This window comes from Apus apus, chromosome 18 (assembly GCF_020740795.1).
Source record: "Apus apus isolate bApuApu2 chromosome 18, bApuApu2.pri.cur, whole genome shotgun sequence".
NCBI lineage: Eukaryota > Metazoa > Chordata > Aves > Apodiformes > Apodidae > Apus > Apus apus.
This window is the reverse complement of record NC_067299.1, coordinates 3878985-3902052: the sequence shown is the minus strand read 5'-3', so window position 1 is coordinate 3902052 and position 23068 is coordinate 3878985. Positions and strand designations below refer to the sequence as shown.

The 23068-nt window shown below is 42.3% G+C and overlaps 1 protein-coding gene across 1 annotated transcript; it reads right to left on the bottom strand.

Moving 5' to 3' along the window:
- Positions 1 to 4193: 4193 nt before the first annotated feature.
- Positions 4194 to 22371, bottom strand: RAD51C (RAD51 paralog C). The gene is made up of 9 exons (XM_051635949.1): positions 22242 to 22371; positions 21129 to 21387; positions 20665 to 20831; positions 19215 to 19348; positions 16594 to 16725; positions 14315 to 14381; positions 10733 to 10793; positions 8092 to 8152; positions 4194 to 4496 (listed from the first exon to the last, which is right to left on the bottom strand). The coding sequence occupies exons 1-9, from the start codon at positions 22369 to 22371 to the stop codon at positions 4395 to 4397; spliced, it is 1113 nt and encodes a 370-aa protein (XP_051491909.1). The 3' UTR covers positions 4194 to 4394.
- Between the last annotated feature and the right edge of the window lie 697 nt (positions 22372 to 23068).

Genomic DNA, 23068 nt, shown 5'->3' with positions numbered 1-23068 from the left:
AAACAATGAATTAATACATTTCTTTTAAAGATCTTTATGTGGTCTATTCCATAACATTTACAATCAAATGCATAGTAAGCTCATATAGTAAAAAAGGTGTTACAAATCTCATATTGACAAGCTGTACTTTATAGCCATAATTTTCATGCTAAGAAGACAACTTGTTCTTTAGTCCAAAACATTCTGCTTTAGTAAGATACATAATATGAACTCACTAAGTGTAGTTGTAACTGTTGCTAAAATTGCAGTGGTTCACACTAAATAAATTAGAGTATTAGAAGTGTACATGTCATGAATTTAAAACTCCAGAATAATGCAATGTGAGATACCAAACTGAGCAAGTGTTCACACAGAGTATTTGGAGGCTTGGAGAAAAGCATCCAGATCCAATTAGAACCATATATTGAGGTCTGTAGAGTTTCATCTTTACTTTCCTATCTACATTGCTAAACAATTTCTAGTTTAAACATTCTCACTGTTTGAAAATTAAATGTGTTTTTTTTTTTTAATATCCTGATGCTTCTCTGTCTCCATTTAAATCAATGGCAAGTGATTTTTTGAAATAAAATGAACAGCATTAGCTGTAATTCTTGAAGAATGACTTAGTAAAATACATCTTTCTCTAAGGATCCTTTCAGCATATAAGCTAATATTTTTACTGCTTGTGTGGTCATTGAACTACTGCTTTTAATGCCATTTATTGTTATTTTAGGTACAGTTAAAACTGTGTAGAGCTTAGACTCTAATAAATAGATTGTGCATGTTGTATGAATACTTCTTGCTTGTGGGAAGCAAGACAGTAGCTAACAGTTTAACAGTGGGTGCATTTGTGGGTGAAATTCAGTCCTGGGAAGGGGGCCAGTTCCCGGTGATTTCATTCTTCAGTGCAGAACATTAATGCAGAAATCCTGCCACCCTCCTGACCCAAATCATCCCAAATGGCTCAGTGGCTGGAAGCCACAAGACATGGAGTACACAGCCAGGGAGAGGGGAAGCCCAGGAGCAGGTCGCAGCTGATGCTGGTTCCTGGAGTGGGGAGCACTGGTGCAGGGAGGGCTGGGCTGGGGTCCTGCTGGCTCCTGCAGCCGGTGCCTCTCCTTGTTCCCCTCCAGTCGGGCTCCTCTCTGCCTGCTCCCAGCAGGGCCGTTGTGCTCAAACTGGTTGGGGGTCACTGGTTACCTTCCCTGGTGCTCATCCTGTAAAAACAAGTATTACTTCTTTTTATGAACTCTGTTTCAGTTGGTGTTACTGCAACGGTCGCACTCTATTCATTCACCTTCCCTCAAGGTGCTCTGTCTTAGGGCAAGAAAGGATTAAAACATACTTCAGAACTTCAGCAAATATATTTCATAAAGAATTAGCATGTGTTAAAACCGTGTGAGACAGCTTAATGTGCCTTTGTAAATAATTATGTTCCTGAATGTGGTTAAGACAATCGACTTGTCCTTCCAATTTATGTATCATCTTTTGTTCCGAAAAAGGGTGGGGTTAAAAGGCCAGGCAGTAAGTATTTCACCTTTGTCATTAATCCATTAAATGCCTTTGAATAAATCTGATTCTAAGTTAGTCACCCCAAAATAACTAAAGGAACAGTAGCTGAAATTCAACAGATAATTAGATACTTTAAACTTACTTTTCTCAGCCCTGTTTTCAACACTCAGGTCAGCAGCTAAGTCTCCTTTCACATTAGTCAACCAGTTTGTAATTTACTTCAATACCAGCCTTTGATGGTGTAACTTGAATTTTTGATACACCTTCTTATCTTCAGTTAAACCATTTCTTCTCTGTGTTTTCTTCAATTTATTCTAGTTGGAAGCTGGTTGGTTTCTCAGTGTTTCATAATGGAAAGGGTGCAGAACACATGAAATCAGGAAAAAGAAATTGTTATTGTCCCTGTGCAAACTGAAGAGTTTCAAAGCAGGATTCTGGGCTTGAGAAGTGCACTGTGGCCACAGTGTTTTCCTGTTGCCAAGCCCTGTGGTTGATACTGTGTTCTTGTGGTGACCAAGCAGGTTCCTACACCACAAGTAAATGTCATCCCTACAAACTGGAATAATTCTGAACTCTGCATGACAGTTAAAGCTCTTGGCCTTCAGAAAACTGAGAGTTAAGCAGCAAATCAAGCAACCCATTTTATTTTTGATGCAGTGCTATGACAGTGACTAGTTGGAATCTTACTTTTTGTGCTGTTGTATAATCCTTTGGTGCTTCTCACCATTGTGCACTGATGCTGTGAAATGCAAGAGAATCCCAGGGACATGTAAGAAAATACCAACTTGCCATGGAGGATGTATTGGTGAGGCAATGGTTGAATTCTTTCTTTATATGCGATTCTAAGCCTGGAACAGCTTCCTTGTCTCCAGCAGATGAGAATGAAATCTGGCTCATTTAATCTAATTTTGTCTCTGCCAACAGATCCTTCTCTCTAGTTCTGGTCTGCAGAGTTGATTTTTGTAATAGCTTCAATATGAAAAGAAATTGTTTAAATCTCAGCACAACAAACCTCCAGTCTTTCCTTTGGATGTTTTGTAGCTCCCACTGTTAACCAGGAACTTTGCAATTAATTTTAATTTTTATTTTTATTTTGATAATGATGCCTGGACTACTGGAAGATCTGACATTTACTCAGACAAAACAATTCATCTTGGTGTAGCAGGATCAGCATCTCAGCTGGGGCTTCTGGATGCTACTCTACTACAAACAAAATCAAAACCCCAGTCAGCTGAAATGAATAGTAGTATATTGGAGATGTCCTTACTCTCCTTGCAGAGAGAAGAACGTGTTGAGGATATTAAATCAGAATACAATAAATGGAGAGAAATGGATTTGTCAATAAACATCAAACACATTAGATAGCAGCTATCACTTGCAACCAGCAGTGCTTCTGAAAATATCGCTACAACATTCTTAATGGATGGTTTTCCTGGTGGCTACGTAGGCATGTGTACTGTGCTAGCTCCCCCCTCCTCTTGCACTGCAATACGTAGGAAGCTCTTATTCCCAAATGGAGCATTTGCTTGCTGACATCACATGCAGTAAGATCCTTTTGTTTGCCTCTGTCTCCTGCATTGAAATGTTTGTCTGAGTCACAAATCCCACTGCCTTTCCTCCTCTTTGTCATGTTTGCTCGAGAGCTGCTCCCTGACTCACAGGTTTTAAATTTTGAGAGAGCCCAGTTTGCTGCATGGCAGTTAAGTACTTTTCCTTTTAATATTTTATTATGCCATTTATATCTAAACATTATAATGATCCAAAAAATCACTGCCACTTTTTCTGCAGCTTTTTGAATAGAGAGGTTTTGTGACTCAGATTCAGCACTGAATTTTAAGGCAAAGTCAGTTTAGTGTTACTAAATTAAAAATTCAAGATAGTGACTCCCACAACTTGAATGCTCCATTTAGCCTGCAGGCTGAGTTTCCTCAGCTATAACATTATCAAGCACTATTCCAGAAAGGGGTCATATGTGTACAGACAAACACTTCTCATAATTGATGTAATTACCATTTTGCACTGCAGTACCTTTCTTCTTCTCTAATAACCTTATTGATTTGTTTTCCCTTAATAAAAAGAGTTTTTGTCAAACCCTGCTGTATTTTCAGTACACATCCATTCTTTCATTTGGTTTAGATTCTGGAGCTGCTAATATATTGCTGGTGTCTAAGAAGCTTGGGTTTCCTCTTTATTAAAGCCACAAAAAACACTGATCCTGATTACAGAATCATTCTGAAAGCTTTGGTAGAAGAACATGGAAGCTGTGCAGCAGTTTGATTCAAGCTTGAGTGACAGTAAAATATTCTTACTTATTAAGCCAGGAACATGAAATTGCCATGCTGGATTAAATCTTTTGTCCTTCAGATGGAGTCTTTCATCTCTGTTGTTACCACTACAAGATAGATGAGAAGCTCAAAACAGTGCTTTCCTTGTCCTTGATCAAGGACTTTGGAGCAGGTAAGGGCTAATGCCCCAGTCTGGCACAGCATTTAGGCAAGTATTTATTTCTGGTCTGAGGCATGTGAGCAGATTGCTGCATGAAACCTTGTTAGAATTCAGATACACACAAAACCAGATGAGTTACCAAGACTTGTGTCATTAAATGCACTGTATTAGATGTTCACACTGCATTGTTGGTTTTTTTTTCACCCAGAGTAAAAGAAGTTGTATTCTCCATCTCCCTCCAAAAAAGCTGAGGCCTCTTGTTATAGAAAACATAGATTTTTATTACAAAAGTAAAATTATGCCATACAGAAGGGAATTTCCCAATTTGCATATTGCAGCATATTGCATCCAGAGCAGGAATGAAGTTCAAGTCTCTCGGGCTGCTTTTGGTTGCATGTTCACTATGCAACTATTCTCACAGAGGACACATTCTTTAACCTTCCACTTCTGAATCCCTCTTACTTGTCCTCTTCTCTCCGCGGCCGCTTGCGAGGGTTCCTGCTGGTGTCTTCTGCCTTTGGAGGGAGAGCTGGAGGCTGCACATCTCGGAAGCCATGAGGCTGTAACGTATAAGCAAAATCATGTGACACTTCTGGGGATATAAAGCATGAGTTAACTGGTTCCCAGAAGATCAGAATAAGTTATGATGCTGTCATTTATTTTAGGTGAGCGGCCACAAAACGTTTATAGACCAGGCTAAGCTCAGACCTGCAAGCTTCTCAACAGACATGCCAACTGGAAACTGTCTCCTCATTTTGTTTTTTAAAGATATTTTATTTTCACCACCCCAGCTATCATTTTCATGTTACCACTAATAACCCCTGTGGCTATGAAGGGCTGCTTCTCTGTAAATTAACTTACGTTGCCAATTTAAATAAATTAAAAGCCAAATCCTTCAGCCCTTACACAAGCTCTGCAGAAACAAGGAGATGACTGAATTAATTGCTGCAGTCATTTTCAGACACAAAACTGTAACTTTCTAAAACCTAGGGTATTCTTGTTTAATGCATCTATTTAATGAACTGAAAACATCAATGAGACATTGTAAGAGAGCATATCTGAATCAGTCTCTAGACTGCAGAGACTCTCTCAGCATAGTAATTTATGGGACACAACGGGATGAGAACCTTCAACTGCCAAAAACTAAATGTAGAAGGGAAAACTAGATGCTGCTACCCAGCAGAGAACTTAAAGTGATCTGCTTGGCTTAGTACCATTCTTATTTTCTGTTACCTTAGCTCACGATTCAATGATTTTAAATTATTTTAAAATATGAAGGATCTGGAAAATCAGTTAGTTAAACATGTCATCAATGCAGATGGAGATAACTGAGATGTTCTGTGAAGCCTGCAACTGTCTTCCTGTCTCCAGTCAAATGCTGTGCAGGGAGCACTGCTGACAGCTCAGTGAAAACTCTCACTGCAGTGCAGGCTTGGAGAGGAAAGGGGGTTAATCACAAAAAGTGCTTTGGGGATCCTAAACGCTCAGGTAGAGACAATGTGGGGATGAGAGAATTTCAGGAAAGCTGACAATTTAGGTTGCTGAAGTGTGAAAAAGCAGGCAGAATTACTATCAGACGTAGCATGTCCCATGCCAAGATCAATCCAAAACAAAATAAAGCCCAATTAAAAATGTTTTGCTTAAGTCTCCCATCTTTGTGTTTCTATTTCTAAATGCCTCACCTCACACAACCTGCTGTTTTTAAAGGAACAAACAGCATGACAGGCCACAAGGGCAGAATTTGTGCAGTCCCTCTGCTATTATAAGCAACTCGAGTGTTACTCTGAAGAGCATAATGGGGAATCTTCAAGTTTAGTGTTTCACTGCTGCTTGTGTCTAATTTCTGCCATTTCCCTTAGGCACAAAGGTGGATCTGTAGCCAAGAATCCACTTAATCCAGCATGCTAGACTCCCAGTGCAAGCATTCCAATGCTTGTAAGACCAGAACACGATAAAACAGGCTGCTTAGTATGGATGCTTTGCATTTAGTTAAAGGCATGTACTTTCTGGGCATAGAGCCTTGAAAATACAATAATTTTAATTTGGTGTCTATTTGTGAAGCTTGTTAATCGTTTTTAGATGATGAGAATGTGGCTAATGAAACCAAGGACCTATAAAGCTCAGAGGGTTTAGGATCATTTTGGATTTTCTTTAATGTTTCCTGGTGTCTATAGTATTCATCAAGATTGACAAAGGTTGATGGCTTTATTACTTGAGCAGTATTCTCACTGCTAGTCTGGCAGACCCTCCAAAGTTCAGGGAAATACTGGCAATTCCCACCCAGAATGTATGTCCTGGATCTCTGTCTTTCACCATGAAATAATCAGGTCACATTATCTGGGAAATTTAGGTGAATCAGATGATCTACTTAATCCCTTGTGCATAAATCAATTTACATTTCTATAGCCTGCATTTAAGAATGAATCCTTATCAGCCTGTGAAAGAAACTGTCTCATTTGAAAGGTGTTCCACAGCTTCCACACTGCTCAGTGGTGACTGACTTGCCAGGAGGCTGGAGAGGACACAGCTGAAGAGAACTAGAGCTCGGTCACTAAGTTACACACTCAGCTTACAGCTTGTTAGTGGTACCCAAGTATCTAATTTGCATAAGCCTCAACATCCTTGAAGATCTAGGCTTAAGGAAGTTATTTTTTAAAATTTGTTTTGGTATGCTGGTTATACATAGATGTGCTGGATCAGATTTGGAAACACTGAACATATATTTACATCTCCCAATTTAACTATGGAAATGAGAAATGGTAACAGCAGACTCTTGCCATCAGACCTGAATTTCATGAAAGAAACAGGCATAATACATTTTTTTTTACTTACAGAAATTGTCTGCTGCAGCAGCTCAATAGAATTAAGAGAAAAAAAAACAACAGGGATAATCTTAAATTTGTACTTATCTTTGATTAGGATACACTCTCAACTGTATTTCAAGATTGTGTGCATTCACACAGAAGAAGAGGGCATAGCTGTTTTATAATGCATATCAAACTGAAAGGAAAAGGCAATTAAACTGTCTAAGATAAAATCCATCTGTCAGCTGGAGAGAGAGGGCTACACACATCACATGATCCAAACAACCTTGGGATGTAGGCCCACTTACCCTTCCAGTCTTTACAGAAATAAGAACATACATGTTTTTGCAGAATTTCTTCTGTCCAGGTGAATACATTCAGGAGTGACAAAAATTTGATTTCTGTTCAATAGTTTGAAGATCTCATCTTATGGCAGCAGGAAAATCTGCAGTAAATGCTATGGCAACGTGTTTCCATGAGGACACGTAGCAAATAGTTATGGCAAGTACCTATGTATCTGACATTTCAAGATACAAGAGTGGAGTGGTGAGGTTTTTTTAAACCTAAATACAGCTTAGACACTATGTATTCTCATTAATATATATCTAAGCATGCCACAAAAGAAAATAATCACAGGATTTAACTAGGGATGAATAAGGACTCCAGCCATAAGCTGGAAACTCCTTGTCTGATAGTGACAGAAGAGAAAATCTGAATATATTGGCTGGTGATAAGGCCACTGGTAGGATGGAGCTATGAAAGAGATAAATGCAATGTAGGTTTTATTAGGCAATGCAGTTAAAGGAGAGATGTGGAAACACGTATGACACAAAGCACTTCTGAGACCTCTGGAATACCATGTAGGAATCTGGTCACCCTTGTCCTAAAAAGAGAAACTTAACTGGAACAGATGCAGAGAAGAGCCACTTGGGAAACAACAACCTACCTGACAAGGGAGAAAACAGCTTGGCTTGCTCAAGTCTCCCAAAATGAAGGCTCAGAGACTATATGATTGTTCTCTGTAATTGCACTTAGGCCAAAAATTAACATCAAGGGCAGATGAACTAAGCAGTACTAGCAGCAGAACAGATGGGGACAGACTGCCTGTAAATTTGGTCTGGAATCAAAATGTTTTAACTGTAAGAGGACTAACATGGGTCACTCTGCTGAAGAGCAAAACATGCATAAACCTGAAGACATCCCAGTGTTCATGGTTACTTGCAGAAGGCAACTGAAAGGCAACACTAAGAAAGCAAACAACATTCTCAGATTAGTCTAGTGTGTCTGGAAATTCCTTTACAGCTAATGATTTGCTCCCATCTCCGGGTCTCCATCCCAAAATAATACTGACTGTTATGCAATATGGGATGGTTGACTCCTTCTGACTCGGTGATTTGTACAACGTTGCCAACCTGGTTAAACAAAAAACAGGTAATTATCATTAGTGAATACAGTAATAAAAAATTGAAGTAACCCAAGTTTCCCCACAATCATGGGGTAGATGACCAGTGGAATTCTCATTTGTGTTTTTTCATATAGGTCACTTGAACTGTGGATGCCAAATTCCCACCCATACACGACCTGTCAGGTCAAATGTAGACCTACTAAAAAGAGTGAATGATTAATTAGCCTTGTTTCATCATAGTATTTGATCACATTTTTGGAACAATATTCATTATGAGTTAATTCCAAATGCCATTTACTTAAAATGCAAACAAAAAAAGGTTTTGAGCACAACTCTTTCCCACTCCATTAAGCAATCATTTGTTCATTGACCTCCCCAAACTGGATGATATCCTCAAGAATTCAGATACTTCTAGGGAGTTGTTTTTTCTAGAGATTTCACAAGCCTGTCAATATAACCTAGAGGATGGAGAATGAGTTGTTCTATTTATAAGCCTGACCTTGCCACTGACATGCAGCATAACCTTCAGAAAATCGTTTCTCCTCTGTTTCTCCTCAAACACTTTGATTTTGTGCATTTAGACTCCAAGCAGTGCATCTAGATTTGTGCTTATACAGCACCTAGGCCAATAATATGCTTGTATAAATAGATCAAAGACTGCAAAGCAGCTCAAAAGCATGTGTTGAGTTTTTTTCAACCAGTCCCAGGGCTGCTTGTCTGCACCATGCCCACCTTCCCAGAACTTACACTTATGGAAAACTACTTCAGGCAGAGTCCTGCTGTCTGCATCAAGACACCCTGCCAAAGATCCTGTTAATTATTTTGGGTGGTGGCTTTTTTTTTTTTCCCCTCCCTGAGGTGCCATTCTATTAGAGAGCACGTAATTACAGCCTGAGGAACACTGCCACTTTGTATTAGCTACACAGGGAATTCCTCAGAACATTGAAGTGGTGGATTATACTTCACAAAACAGCCTCAAACCCAGGTTGCAGAAGCTGTGCTTTTACCAGTGCTCCACTGGAGCTCTGCTCAGCCTCTGACTCAACAGGATCCTTCCTCAGAGCATGAGAACCCTGAGCATTAAGCTCAGACATTTTCAGTAGCAGCAAGAAAAAGAGAGGTATCACATTGGGCCAAAGCACAATTTAAAAAAAAAAAAAAAAGGCAAATGGATTCTCAAATTTTCATCTCTGTGCTTCAATAACCTCATATAACAGCAAGAAAACCATGATGGATCATGAGGTAGAGGTAAATGTAAATTTGCAACAGAATCTAGATATTTCTGCTCTTTACAGATAGGCAGTTGTAATCAGAATTGCTTCTGCAGGCCCTGCTCCCTACTAGCTGCATACTTAGCACAGTAAATAAAAAATGTTTGTCTATTTTTGGCTTGCTTTCTGGAACCTGTATCCACAACCTTCCTTGCTGTGTTGCAGAGGAAAAAAAAGTTATTTACTTTTGATATATAAAATTAACTTTTGTTCACTCTGCAATCATTATGTTGATGCAACTTCTCTCTTATAAAGGCTGTTAACTAATCAGTGATGTTAATCTAATTCCAAATTAAACAGCCTGCTGTAATCATGCTGCATTGCCTTCAAACTTAGAATTTGAAAAACAAAACTCTGCAAGAAAGTGTCACTGCATTTCTCTTTCAACTTTAACAAGCAAAACTATGCACAACAGCATTCCAGTAGCATATTTGCTCACTGTTTGCAGAAGATTAGGGAATTGAAGCAAGGCTTCTTTATCTCAAATTCCTGCATTGTGATACTTCAGACAAGACAAATTTAACTGACCAGGAAAGAGAAGTGAGCTTGCAATACTAGTGAAGAAAGGAAAAAACAACCAGGAAACAGAAAGGATCTCATTGCAACAGACAGAACTTCATACTATTTTTAGAAGGGTCATCCTCATTCTCATTTCTTTGGGCTTCTAAAATAATCCTCCATAGGTCAGCTCTGCACTGGGAGTAAGTGCAGCTCTTTTTCTACCCCTCTGCACATCATGTGTCTGCACAGCTGCCCAGTTTTGCAGAACCACCCTGCTGCATTCAAAGGCAGAAAGGTCCAATGGCTGCCACTGAAGCTCAGAGGCCTGGAGGTCTATGGTCTGTCCTCCTGGGCATCACTATCTGGGTGGAAAGCCTTCTTCAGCATCTTTGGCTTTGAATTCACTGGGGCCTAAAAGACTGAAGCAAAGAAATTCTGCTCCTTTCTACTTTGCTTAGAAAATACAGGTACTTAAGAAAATTTTCTACTTAGCCACCAGATCCTAAATTCTTGTGTCTGAGCCACTGCCACCAGGGTATTACATTTGGATGAGACGTGGCATCTTGTCAGAAAGGCCAGCACTGCAGCAGGCTGGCCATGGTGAGGAGGAGGAGCAGGACAGGTCAGCCCACGCTGTCTTAAGCTGAACTAGAAAGCTGCTCCTGAGCCCCAGTAGCCTGGGACGTGGCAGACCAAGGCCAGAAGCCAAATTCACATCCCTACTTGGCCACTACAGCCAGTCTGAGAAAGACCAGCCCTCAAATATAACACCTGTCAGCAGCACTAGGTACCTCATGCCCTACATTTTCACTTACCTCTGGGTGTTGTCCCAGTGAAAGATTAAACGGACAGTAGCAGCATGTCCCCAGCTTTCCCCTGGGTGCAACAAAACAAAATGACATTTTATTTATCTCCTTTAACAGTGGAATCATCAGTGAACTGAACTGAAATTAGACCAGTCATCAAAAAAACCCCCACCAAGACGAAAACATTTATACCTTTCTTGCAGTAACGAATCACGTCTTTTTCATATGTGCAAGGATTTCACAACTAGTTTATCAAATATCCTGAGACAATTAACCTCTGTACTCACTGTCTTTTATAGAAAGCTTGATGCAAAACTTCTATGTTTGTGGAAAGATTTTTATATATAATTTATAAAGGACAGGTACTAGACAAATCTTGAAAACAGAGGCAGCATGAAGAAAAGATTTTTCTAATTACTACTGAAAAAGTCTAGTGAGTATGTCTAAATCCTACTTCAAAACGGTGATATTCTCTCTCAGGCATAATTATGAGCAAACATCACTCCCTTTGGGATACAAGCTTTGGGAGAAAGTCAATGATTATTAAAGTATTAAGGCCCCTGAAGCAGTCTTCTGCTTCTGATAGCAAAATGCAAAAGAACACAACTAAAAGGGTGGGGGAACGTGGTGGAAAGGGAGGAGAGAGGGTTTGGATTGTTATCCTACTTCAGGGGAAACAATCCTACTGTTTCAGTTCACACCTGACCACAAGCTCAGTCAATTTATAGACAGTTTTATTGGATGTTTTTCTCTGTTTATCCCAGGAGACAGTCAGTAGTCCAAAGATGGATGGCCCTTTAAAACAGTCACTTTGGTTTAAGTGCTGCAAGCCTCTCCTATTCACCTGCACACAGCTCTCTAACTTCTGAAATGCTTATTGGTCTCCAGCTTGTCCCAGCCCCACCTGCTCTGGGATTCATTATACCACAGAGAAGGAAAAAAAAACATCAGTCAACTGTAATGAAGACCTAGACCCTCCAGGCATCTTGCCAGACCTTGCTCTGCTATATCTAAGTTGAGATTAAAGATTTTGGCTATCAGATAAAGTTCCAAGTCAGAGATTAAAATACATTTTACAATGGGTACAAATTCCACACCAGAATGTGTTCCAATTGTATCAAATATGACAGAAAAATGCTACTGTGAAATGAGATATTTCTGAGTTAAACTGGCTGTAGATTAATATTTGACCTCCTTTCTAAATATATCCAGTTGAAATGTCTAGGAACACCCAGCTTAGCTATCACTAGTGGGAAAGAAAGCTGTCTCCTTCATAAAGCTCTTGACTTAATACCTTGCAGCATCTGTGCTTTATTTTTTCTCATAATTAAGAACCTCTCCTCTGCTAGGAAGTGGAGTAAGAGTTTAATGTGCTTGTGAAATCTTAGAAAAGGCTGTTTTTAAGGCTTCCCATTCAATGGGGAAAAGACCTATTTAGGTGAGGCAATAGGACAGATTTCACTTGGAGTTTTGCTGCTGACCCTTCTCTCAGCAGTTCCTTTGGTTACAACCAACCATGGAGGAGCAGGAGGTTCTTTAGCCTCTAACATCAGACTCTTGAAACAGATTCCCTTCAGAGTAGGTCATAAAAACAGCCTTTAATCCACCATCTCAATACTTGCACTGAATCTATGGAATAAATTCACGTCTTGGTACCACTCTGAAATGCTCAACCTGAGATATGGCTGTTGAGGATGAAGGGAATATTCTCTTAGCTCAAATATTTTACCAACTGGTGCAAACTTCCATTTTTGCAGTACTCACTACAGTGTTTAACAATACTACGTGGCTACACACACATTCTTCTGAGAGTCACAGTTTATGGTCAGTGAGAGGTTATGTCAAATTAAATGTTTGTAAAAGAAAACAGGCACAAGACAATACATGGTATCTTTGAATTACAACCTACTTCTTTACTCTCCCTATGGCACAAGAGCTCACAGACAATGCTGGCTATTAAAAAAAGACAGCATTTATTAGCTTGAATTGAGTTTGCAGCCAGAAAGGCTGCCAAAAATAATATAGCAGAGATCAAGAGGCAAAAATAACAGAAAGGGTCAGATACCGGAAGCTGGGACTTTATCTGCCTGCATAGCTCAAAATTCCACATTCTTCACATTCTCAGAGGAGATGGTCTGTAGTTGTTCATTTTATCTTACATCTGTGCTGAATGTTTCAATGCCTGTACAGACACTGAGAACATCTTTGCCTTTGTCCTGTCCCCTTCTTCTCCCTCCCCTCCCGAGCAAGGGAGTCATTACTTACTTCACAGGAACTGAAGCACTGGGCAGAAAATTCGTGCCCTTTAAGTGCATTGTAAAATAATATCAAGTTACAACCTGAAATAAGATTTAACCAGTGAGCTTTTTCTTAATTTGTCACAATCTCTACTTCAGAAAAAACTGATCCATTTTCCCCTGTGACTGCAGCAGAGGAGTCTGTATGAGGTTCTCTGCTCATTACAGGGCAAGATTGAGCAGCCTGTAAAAAACACTTAAACTCACTAGGGGCAGGCTGTGGTTGAGGATCCCACACAGAACTTCCCTCTACATTATAACTGTAGAGAGCAGTGGGTAGAGACCTCCAGCTATGCAGCAAATATCAAATGCCTTTGCAAGTAATTAATAGAACATGTTCAAGTCTAATGGCAAAATAAACAATCTAAACTGTTCTGGAGAGGCACTGAATGATTCTCAGGGAATTTAGGAAACTGCAGCATAGACTGAGGTGTGTAACCATTTACCTGTTTTTTCCTGTTAGTGCTTTAATCTGTTCATCACCATATTCCTGCTAGAGGTTTACTGTCCCCAGTTCCACCCATTTTTTTTGTATGATTATTCACTGTCCAATTTCAGTCTACAATAGCTGATTTATCAGAGGTTTACTTATTATTTAAACAGCTCAAGCTTACCTGGCCCACTTTTGGCAGAAATTGATTGAGAGACAATCACATGAACAGCTCAGCCAGCATTCAGGATGTGGCAGTGACCTTAAGGAGGGGTAGTGGCCTCCTTAGCTGACACCACTGCAGCTGGAATAGAGGTAACTCCACAGCCTGGGGTCCTCAGAGGAAGGCTACAATACATGAGCTGCATGTCTCAAAACCTAGTTACTCAGAGAGTCCTTAGTACCCAGTGCTTCCCCTAAAGAGTGAGTCAGTTATCTTAAGGAATACTGACAGATATAATATCAAGTTTACTATTTAAAATTTTGGTTTAAAAAAGGGAAAAAAAAAATCCAGCAACACTCTCAATTAGTGAGTTTCTGCAAGCTGAAAGTGTCATGGCTTTAAAAACTATTTGTAATCCCTTTTCAAAACTCTAACCAGGATTCTAATCTGCACACCATGTTTGAGTTTAGAATAAAATTTGATAGTTGCTTGTTATAATCACGAGGCTGACATGGAAAAGTACTACTGGAGGGTTCCACCAGGCTTGCAGTTCCAGATGGGTCTAATATTTTCACCTTGGGTTCTGCTACACTGCAGAAATTCAGCAAACAATTTCCTTTTCCTTGTACACAATGACAAAAGAAAGGGAGCCATATGTTTGAAGAGTAACTCAGTTTTCAACTCACAAGCTAAACACATACCTAAAGCAGGTACCAATGTGGACTGGGTTTGTCCAATCCTTGTTGTCATTTGGTTTGTCAGAACTACCTAAAAGAGGAAACAGAAGAGAGGGATTTTTCAAAAAAGCTTTTACCAATAAAATAGTTTCTCAGACAAAACTCTTGCCAATGGTAGTAAAGCTTCTGTATTTAGAAGAAGAAACTGGGAAGGTGCTTCATCTTTTTTCAACAGCCAAAACAAAAGAACCCTGCAAAATGTATTTCCAGATTTCTTTCATTCAAGACTTTAAAGAAACCTAAATTTCTCCCTTCCCAAGGGATGCAAACTTTACATAATGAGTATGTTCCACTGTGTTTGTACTAAAAACTGTTTGGATCTGTATTTAGAGGCACGTGGCTTGCACTAGCCCTCTGTAAGGAGATAGCTTTCAGTCACTAGCAGAAATGAACTCAGTGCTGCTGCTCAAAACATGCTGAAGCCTAGTGATTAACAGGATTTCTGCACCTTCTAGTCTAAAAATGTGCAAGTGGGTACAATACAAAGAATGAAAGTGAACAGACAGGGCGGGGGAGTGTTTTCGCAGCACGAATCACTCGTAGGAGGTTCACAGACAGTCTAGGTTAGATCCCTGGTAGAAGTGGGAGTGGGTGAGACAGAAAAGAGCCAGGAATATTAATTGTAAAGTTCATTAAAAATGAAAAATAATAATAAATTGCATTTCTCTTAAACCCTGGGGGTTTTCATTGTTTGACAGGCTTGTGTGATTCTTGCTTGAACAGAGGAGTGTGCTAGAGCAAGCAATTCCTCTGAGCACACAGGGCACACATCAAAACATTTACATAGCTGAAAGCCCCAGGAGACAGACTGCATATTTTAGAGAAGTAACTCATCATATATGGATGATAACAGCCCCATCTCACTGCTGGAGAAGGGCTGGTCTGGGCATCCTGGCACAACCCACTGAGTTCAGCTTTAGAAACTGAAGGAAGTTAGTGCCTACCATATTAGAGCATTCCCAGTGCCCAGCTCTGCTGCCCAGTGAGCAATCCCTGGCACGCAAGCTGAATTTAGACTGCTTGCAAGCTACAGGGAACTAACTCAAAAACTAACAAGGGCTACTCTGAGCTCAACCAGTTCAGAAGCTCTGTGACTAACTGCTTCTTTAGCAAGTATTTATTTAGCAAGCGTTTGTGCAAAACTGCTCACTTGTTCAATACAAATAAGTTGTTTCCCTTGGCCAAAGAAAAAGACAACTGTACAATGACAACTGCTCCTGCTCAAGGTCACCAGGTGGCCAATTCATGAATGCAAGCACTCAGTGAACTGAGGCTGTGCAAATCAAGCAGTCATGTAACATCCATCTCCCTTGGTGCCCACACTGGCAGGAAGAAGGTTCATCATTCATGTCAGGGCGAGGGAGAGGATGACACTTCCAGCAGCAAGACCCATCTCCTAATCCAGGGAGAACAGGCTCTGCCTCTTCCCTTCCTGCAGCTATCAGAGGAAGCACAAGGGGAGGTTTATTTTTAGCACTTAGGAACAAAAGCCAATTGCGCGAGCGAGTTGTGGGTGACAAGGCTGCGAGTCACCTGGAAACAGCTACAGGCACAAGCACCATTTTGAGCCGGTGTATGCTCCAATTCCTGAACAAAGCTTCCCTGGGCTGTAAAAGACTTGCCAAAACATCTTCTGGGGCAGCTGTAGCTTCTGAGTGCCATCTGCTGGCTGCAAGGCCGCAGATCTGCTGGCCTCCATATTGGCGTAAATGACACAGAAACAATGCCCAGGAAGGAAGCTCTTGGGTTTCCAGGGCTGCCAGAACAGCCGGCCAAACTAGCTGATAAAGTGGTTTTCCTCCCTAAGAACAGTTCCTCCGCTAAGACAGTAGTTTATTTTTAAACAACGAGTGGAAAATTAAGTTGGAGCTGCTAAACGCTCGGATGTATTTTAACGTGCGCGCTCTGTAGGTGGACGTCACAAAGCAGCACTCCTCGTCCAACCACATCATTAAAGAAGATGATGTGAAACATGACAAATGGATATGCTACCATTTAATTAAGATCCACAGGATGCTTTTAATGCAAATTTTACTTACTTGGGCACGTCTAGGAACTTTACACCTTAACAGTTTTGTCTGTGCAATCCATCTAGATTTACTAACCAAACTGGCAAACACGAACCTAGATGACATTCTTGCTGGTTTATTTTGCTACTTACAGCCTGTCAAGAAATCCCATTTGCTTAATTCTTTGTATTCCAAAGGAGCATCTTTTGAGATTTAAACCTGTCCCAGACCTACCGCTGCTTTGTGATCATTGGCAACGATGATCAGCTGTTGTGCCAGACCGTTCAGCAGCCTGGTCCGGAGCGAGAGGTCCTCAAAGTCATGGCGAAAGGGAAACGCAATTCCATCCACTACCACCAGTCGGACCTAAACGTGGAAGGAGAGGAAACATTACCATTTCTGTCCCAATGACAAAAAGCAGGAAAACCTCTCTCTAAGTGCACTGGAATGTTTTGGATAAGGTGATGACAATATTTTAATCCCTACTCAGATGTGCAGCGGAACACCTGGTGTCTCTAAACAGACAAAAGTGCAGGGGGAAGAGCCTCAAGCTCCACACACACTAGGACACCTGCTAAGTGCAGTGCTGCATTAGGCACGGACACAGAGCTGCACTAGCTTAACCAAAGTGCTGCCCTAAGCTCTCCCATTAGTTAACTCAGCACAGAGCTGCCCTTCTGGCTGTCTCCAGTTTGATCTCTGCAGCACTGGTACAGAATAGAAAACAACAAAGCTGGACTTGCAGCCTTGCAGAATAAAAGCTGGAGAAAATAAAATAAAATAATTAAACACCAGAGATGTACTTCAATCAACACTCCACAAGCACTAATTTATTTCACCTTCTCCCTAAAAAAAAAGCCAAACCAAAACCAGAATACATGCTCTCTGCAGTTACTTTTAAAATAACTCATCAGGTTCTAAGGGTCATTATCAGCAATCTATCATAGAAACATGGATTTTAACAGATGCTTAAAGATATTCTAGGCACTGTGCAATGGAGCTGAGTATCTGTCTTGCCTGAAGATGTTTGCTTTGCTGAGTATTTTCTTTTGTAGCAATCATTAGCTGAAGCTGGAGCACAATGCTGCTGCTGGCTCATCACCCTCAAGACACTATATAAACATTAGTCTGGGATTTTGATTTATTCTAACTTCATTTGCTGTAGCAGTTTTGGTGACCCTGATTGAAATACAGAAGGGAGATGGATGGTCTTACAGTGTCTACATGTTCAGATGTCACTCAAATCCTAGGTGTCTACAAGTTCTTGCACTAAAGCACAAGGTAACAAATTGGAAACAACATGAGAAAACCCATCTTCTGTATTATTGATTTAACTCGTTAGTGGGAAGTTGCTTTGTGACTGGAAGATGCAAGCCTGCAGCAGTGAAATGGCCCTCCAACTAAAAAATATAATCTTAAATTGAAAAATATTATTAAATAGCTAGAATTAAAATAAGATATTCCTCTGATTTCCATCAGATGAATATGTCCAGGTAGGATGCAACTTAGTTTTCTCCCAGTTGCACTTGTTATAAAAAAACTAACAAGGAGACTTCAAGTATTCAAAAGTAGGCTACATAAAGCTTGGCAACACGTCTTCTTTACACCAGCTTGTCTTTATAAGACCTTAAAAAATTAGGCTTATTACGGCAAGAATATTTTCTAACATAGTCTTTTTCATATTATTGGTCTTTGAAATCCTATTACCAAGATCTCAAGCTAATTCATAATTCCAAATGACACTCTCTACGTCTGTCAAAAAAACCCCAAAATCTGGAGGTGTCCTGTGGTCCCAGCCTCAGCTCCAGGTCTGCACAGAGGGATCAGACTAATTTTAGTGAGAGCTGAACTGCAATGAGCAATCTGTCAAGTCCCTGATAGCCTGTCCAAGGAATCACCAGAAGGTCTTAAGAGTTCTCCTGCAATCTTCAGTATCTCCGGCTCCAGGCCAAGCACAGATAATCAGCACAGATGGTACCAGAGAACTGCAGCCCAGTGTAGCTGTGCTAATGAAGCCATGTTCTTTCCACAAGAGCAAACACAACAGGGCACCGTTAGTACCTGGCAGAGAAGGGGAAATACCAGACTACACTGAGCAAAAGTAAGACTCCCATCTGCCCTTTCAAGAACATACCAGCTTCCAAAGATGGAAATGATGTGCACAAGACAATCTAATCAAACAACACTGATTTCTGCTCTGTTAGAATGAGGCACAAGTCTCTTTCCCAAATCCCATTAGGGACTGAGCTGCTGTGCACAAGCTAGAAATCTGGAAGTGGTGAAAATCTGCCTTACAATAGCATTTTGCTAAGACATGAGGTATTAGGAAGCTTTTTGGCTGTTGTCCACCCAGGAGTCAAACTGCAGGCTCTGGTTGCTTGTAAGCAACAGAAAATGTATTGGAAAGACAGGGAAGAGTCACTTGCTGGATTCCAAAATGGTACAGGGTGCTTCTGGTCCTCAGTGATCTTCTAGGACAAAAAAAAGCCTCCCTGATCCCCCTGCACCACGGTCATCACAGCTCACTCACAGACTGCTTCGTACAGCAGTTTTGTGACTATAACTGGGTGCTCCTTAACCACATGTGGCAACATAGGTCCAGTATCCTCACCTCAAAGTAGAGACTCAGGATGATGGCAGCAGTGGTAGCAAAAGCAAATGTCTCTCAGGATTAATTGGGATGGGAATGAGAATGCAAACAAGCAAGAAAGCTTTACATTTGTACTCTGACATCAGCCAATGTATTACTGCCAAGCTGCTGAGGTACTAAGGTGTTACTCTTAATTGTACCAGATTAGCAGCCCTAAAAAAACTTTACTGTGAAGATGAATGATATCTTCTGCAATAACCCTTACCTTTGAATGCTCTGAAAGAAAGTCTGGGAGGAGATAGACCTGAGCAAGAAGCTCTACATAGTCACGGCAACGGAAGTAATATATGTGAGAAAGGATATTCTCAAGAGAGAAAGTCTCCAAAGCTTTTAGATGATCTGGAACAAATAAATATAGATTAATAAATGAGTCAAAAGTCTGCACTAACATATTGCTACTTTCATCATTCTACCAAACTATGCCTTCCACATATAGCAACAGCAAAACCCCCAGAAACAGAAGCAGTCAAGGTGAAGAGTGTGGGAAACACAACTTCCATCTGTCTTGAAAGTCAAGAAGGTGGTGAGCAGATGCTCTCTCAGCATTTGCACATAGGTACACAGGAACCTCCAAGGGAGTGCTCCAAAAATGAAAAATTTACTTCTGGAAAAAGAACTTGTCCAGTAAATAATTTTTAAGCCAGAACACCACCAGAGCACAACAGTGACTATTAATCATCCATTGTTTCATATACAGGCAGTAGCTCATTTAATATGGTGTCCTTTTACCTCATTCAAGAAGAAGTTTGCTGCATAAAATACTCTAAAGCTAACATAGAAACTGTGTCACTATCCCCAACACACTCATGACTTGTAGAATAAAATGCAACCTGGCTATATTGACCTGTTGGAAGGAGTTGAATTCCAGCTACAGTTTTACAATATGGGGCTCCAGCAGCAACACTGCCTTAAAAAAATCTGCCTTTCCTCTCCTCTTTCCCCAGCTACTCTTCCTGTCTCTGCATTGCAGCACTTGATCTGTAAGCTTTTCTGCCAGGGCTGTTTGGGTTTTGGTGTAAATGTGATCATTAGTGATCTGTGCTCAAAAAACCCCAGAAAAAGCCAAAAACCTATCATACCTTAAAATCCCACATACCTAAAAACCCTACAAATCACCATGTAGTAAAAGAGTGACAAGAACTATTATTGGGGCCTACAGGAAAGCTGGGGAAGGACTGTTGACAAGAGGGTGGAGCGACAGGATGAAGGTTGATGCTTTAGATTGGATATCAGGAAGAAGTTCTTTCCTGTAAGGGTGGTGAAGGACTGGAACAGGTCACCCAGAAAGCTGGTGGAGGCCCCATCCCTGGAGATACTTAAGGTCAGGCTTGATGAGGCCCTAAGCAACCTGATCTAGTTAAAAAGGTCCCTGTGCATTGCAGGGAGGGCTGGACTAGATGAACTACATGAACTTCAAAGATCCCTTCCAACCCCACACATTCTGTGATCCTTAAAGCAGATCAGCTCAGTGTGCAGCACGGCTCCACATACTGCAGCTCAGGGTATGGTACAGGTGGAAATGAAAGGCTGGCAGCAGAACTCCCTCAGCCAGCACTGCTGCTGAAAGCCTCAAGCTGCAGAACTGCAGCCCAGGAGACACTGGCTTCACTCAGGTCTGAGCTTGCCAGACTGAAAGAAACATCTCAACAACGTACCTTCTTCTTGATGAGCCTCAGCAATGAGCTGGCAGTGCTGCACACAGGCAGTGGCAATATCCACTACTCTGTCCACCATAAAACTTCCTTCAGTATCAATGAACACAGCTTCTCCAGCTACACCCCCAAAGCATTCCGGGATCTGTACATCTACTGCCAACTGCATGCTGCCAGGGGAAACAGAAAAAAAGAGAATTATTCACATCATAAAGCTCTCAGCTCCCAACTCACTCCTGAAGTGATATTAAAGGCTGGAACAAATGATCCTTGAGGTCCCTTCCAAGCTGGCATTCTATGATTCTGCTGAGGAGTACACAGAACAGGAAGCTCAATATCCATTATCATGATTATATTTACAAGGATCAGGGATTGCAGTCATGACAACAAGAAAAAACAACTCTCTTTATAGTTCAGTTAAACAAAGTGATTCTCAGTTGCACAAAAGTAATCTAAAAAGGAGATACCATAGCTGTGTTTTCCCAACTCCAGGTGCTCCACAGATCTCAGTGATTTTTGTTAGCTGCACACCACCTCCCAGAACATTGTCTAGTGCTGAGCAGAAGGTGATGATGAAGCCCTGGGCTTGCTCTTCTTCCAGCAGTTCCAGTGCTGTGCACTTCCTGGTAGTGCCTGACCCCCCAGCACCTTTTGCTGCATCCCCAAGACATTCCTGCCTCACAACTTGTAATGCTTCCAGTGCCTCTTCTTTGGAGATTCCAACCTCTGGAAGAATCAAAGCCACGGAACATGACCTTATTTTTACAAACAGTGATTCATTTAAAGTAAGGAGAGATAACTTTGTCAGAACCTGACCATTCTGCACTGAATGTGGCATCATATTAATTTCATTTGAAGCAAAGAAGGTCCTGTAACAAAGGTCAGGTTGCAGACTAGTGACACCCACTCCTTGTCCTCTGAGTTCTCAGGGTATTCCGGGGCTGAGGACCTCACACAGACAGTACCAGAGATGAGAAACCTCCACATATCACTGTGTGTCCATCTCTATGAACACGTCAGGATGTTGCTGCTTCAAGGCAAAACTGCTGCTATATATTATCATAGATAATGAAGCTACCAATCATCAAAATAATGATACATTTCCTACAACGGCTGTGCAAAGCTTCTTTTAGCGTTTTGAAAAAGGCAACTTTCTGACTTCACAGAACTTGACTTTGCTTCAGCACAGCTGGGGAAAGAGGAATGAGTGACAGAATCCTCTGCTTACTCTTTTTCTGTATCTCACATCTGATGCTCAGGGCAAGACGGGTCTTTTATCAGAATTTTCAGAGCGGTTTTTAACTTGGTTTAGGCAGGTGTGAGTCAGTCAATATTTACTCTGCCCACTGCTCCGGACTGTGCGGTCGCCCAGGGCTGAGCTCAGCCCCCCCGCACGCACCAGCTGCTCCCCCTGCCCCAGCTGCTTAACACGCGCCGAGCGTTTCAACAAACCCCCTGCTCAAACCCAGCCTCGCTGCTGAACCACCGCGGAGGGGAAGGGGGCTGGGGGGGGGGGAAGAGGGGTGCGGGGGCGGCCTGTCGGGGCGAGGGCCGCCGCTTTCCCGCCTCCCCGCCGGTACCTTTGCTTAGCCCGCAGGGGCCGGTCTCCAGCAACTCCTGCGCTGTCTGGAAGCCGGCGGCGACCAGGCGGGCCCGCAGCGCGGGGGGCAGGGGCAGCCCGCCCACCTCCCGCTGCACCTCCCGCTGCATCCCGCACCGCGCCCCGCACCGCGCCAGGCCGCGCCGGCCCCGCCCACGCGCCGGCCCCGCCCCCAAACAGGCCACGCCCCCACACACCGGGCCCGCCCCCCGCGGCGCTCACGGCTCCATCGGCCCCGCCCAGTGGCCGGGACCGCCCCGCCCCCCGGGGCCGTGGGCGCTGCGCATGCGCGGCGCGCGGAGCTGCGAGGCGCCGGGGGCGGGGGGGGCGTTGCGCGTGCCGCGCGCGTGCCGCGGGCGTTCGAGGGGCGCCATTGCTGCGGTGGGAGCGGCGGGACCGGGCCGGGCAGGGCCGGGCCGGGTGGTTCGGTACGTGCATCCTGGGGCCGGAGCGGCGGCGTTGGTCCTGGGGAGGGGGCAGGAGCAGCCGAAGGGTTGGTGGGTCTGAGCAACGCTGACCCGGAGCGGCGCTGGTTTGGGGCGGTCCGAGCGGCCCACACAACCCGCCGGCTTCATCCTCTGCTCGTCACCTCTTCCTTTTCCTCCCTGGTTCTGCGTTCCTGCTCGGCCAGGCCTTGCCCGCTGGCGTTCCCTCACTGGTGTCTCACGGGATTTTCCTAAGAGGGCACGGTTTGCGGGGGGGGATCCCACTTTCCATTTTGGGATTAGCCTGGAAGAAACAGCCATAACTGATTGTGTCAGGTACTGAAGGTTTTGAAGATAAAAAGAACTGTGGCGTTTTGCAGCT

Coding starts and splice junctions, on each gene's coding strand:
- RAD51C (XM_051635949.1), bottom strand. CDS start 22,371: ATGCAGCGGGAGGTGCAGCGGGAGGTGGGCGGGCTGCCCCTGCCCCCC. Junction 21,388..22,241: donor CCCCTGCGGGCTAAGCAAAG/GTACCGGCGGGG, acceptor TGATTCTTCCAG/AGGTTGGAATCTCCAAAGAA. Junction 4,497..8,091: donor CCATCCCATATTGCATAACA/GTCAGTATTATT, acceptor TATACGTTACAG/CCTCATGGCTTCCGAGATGT.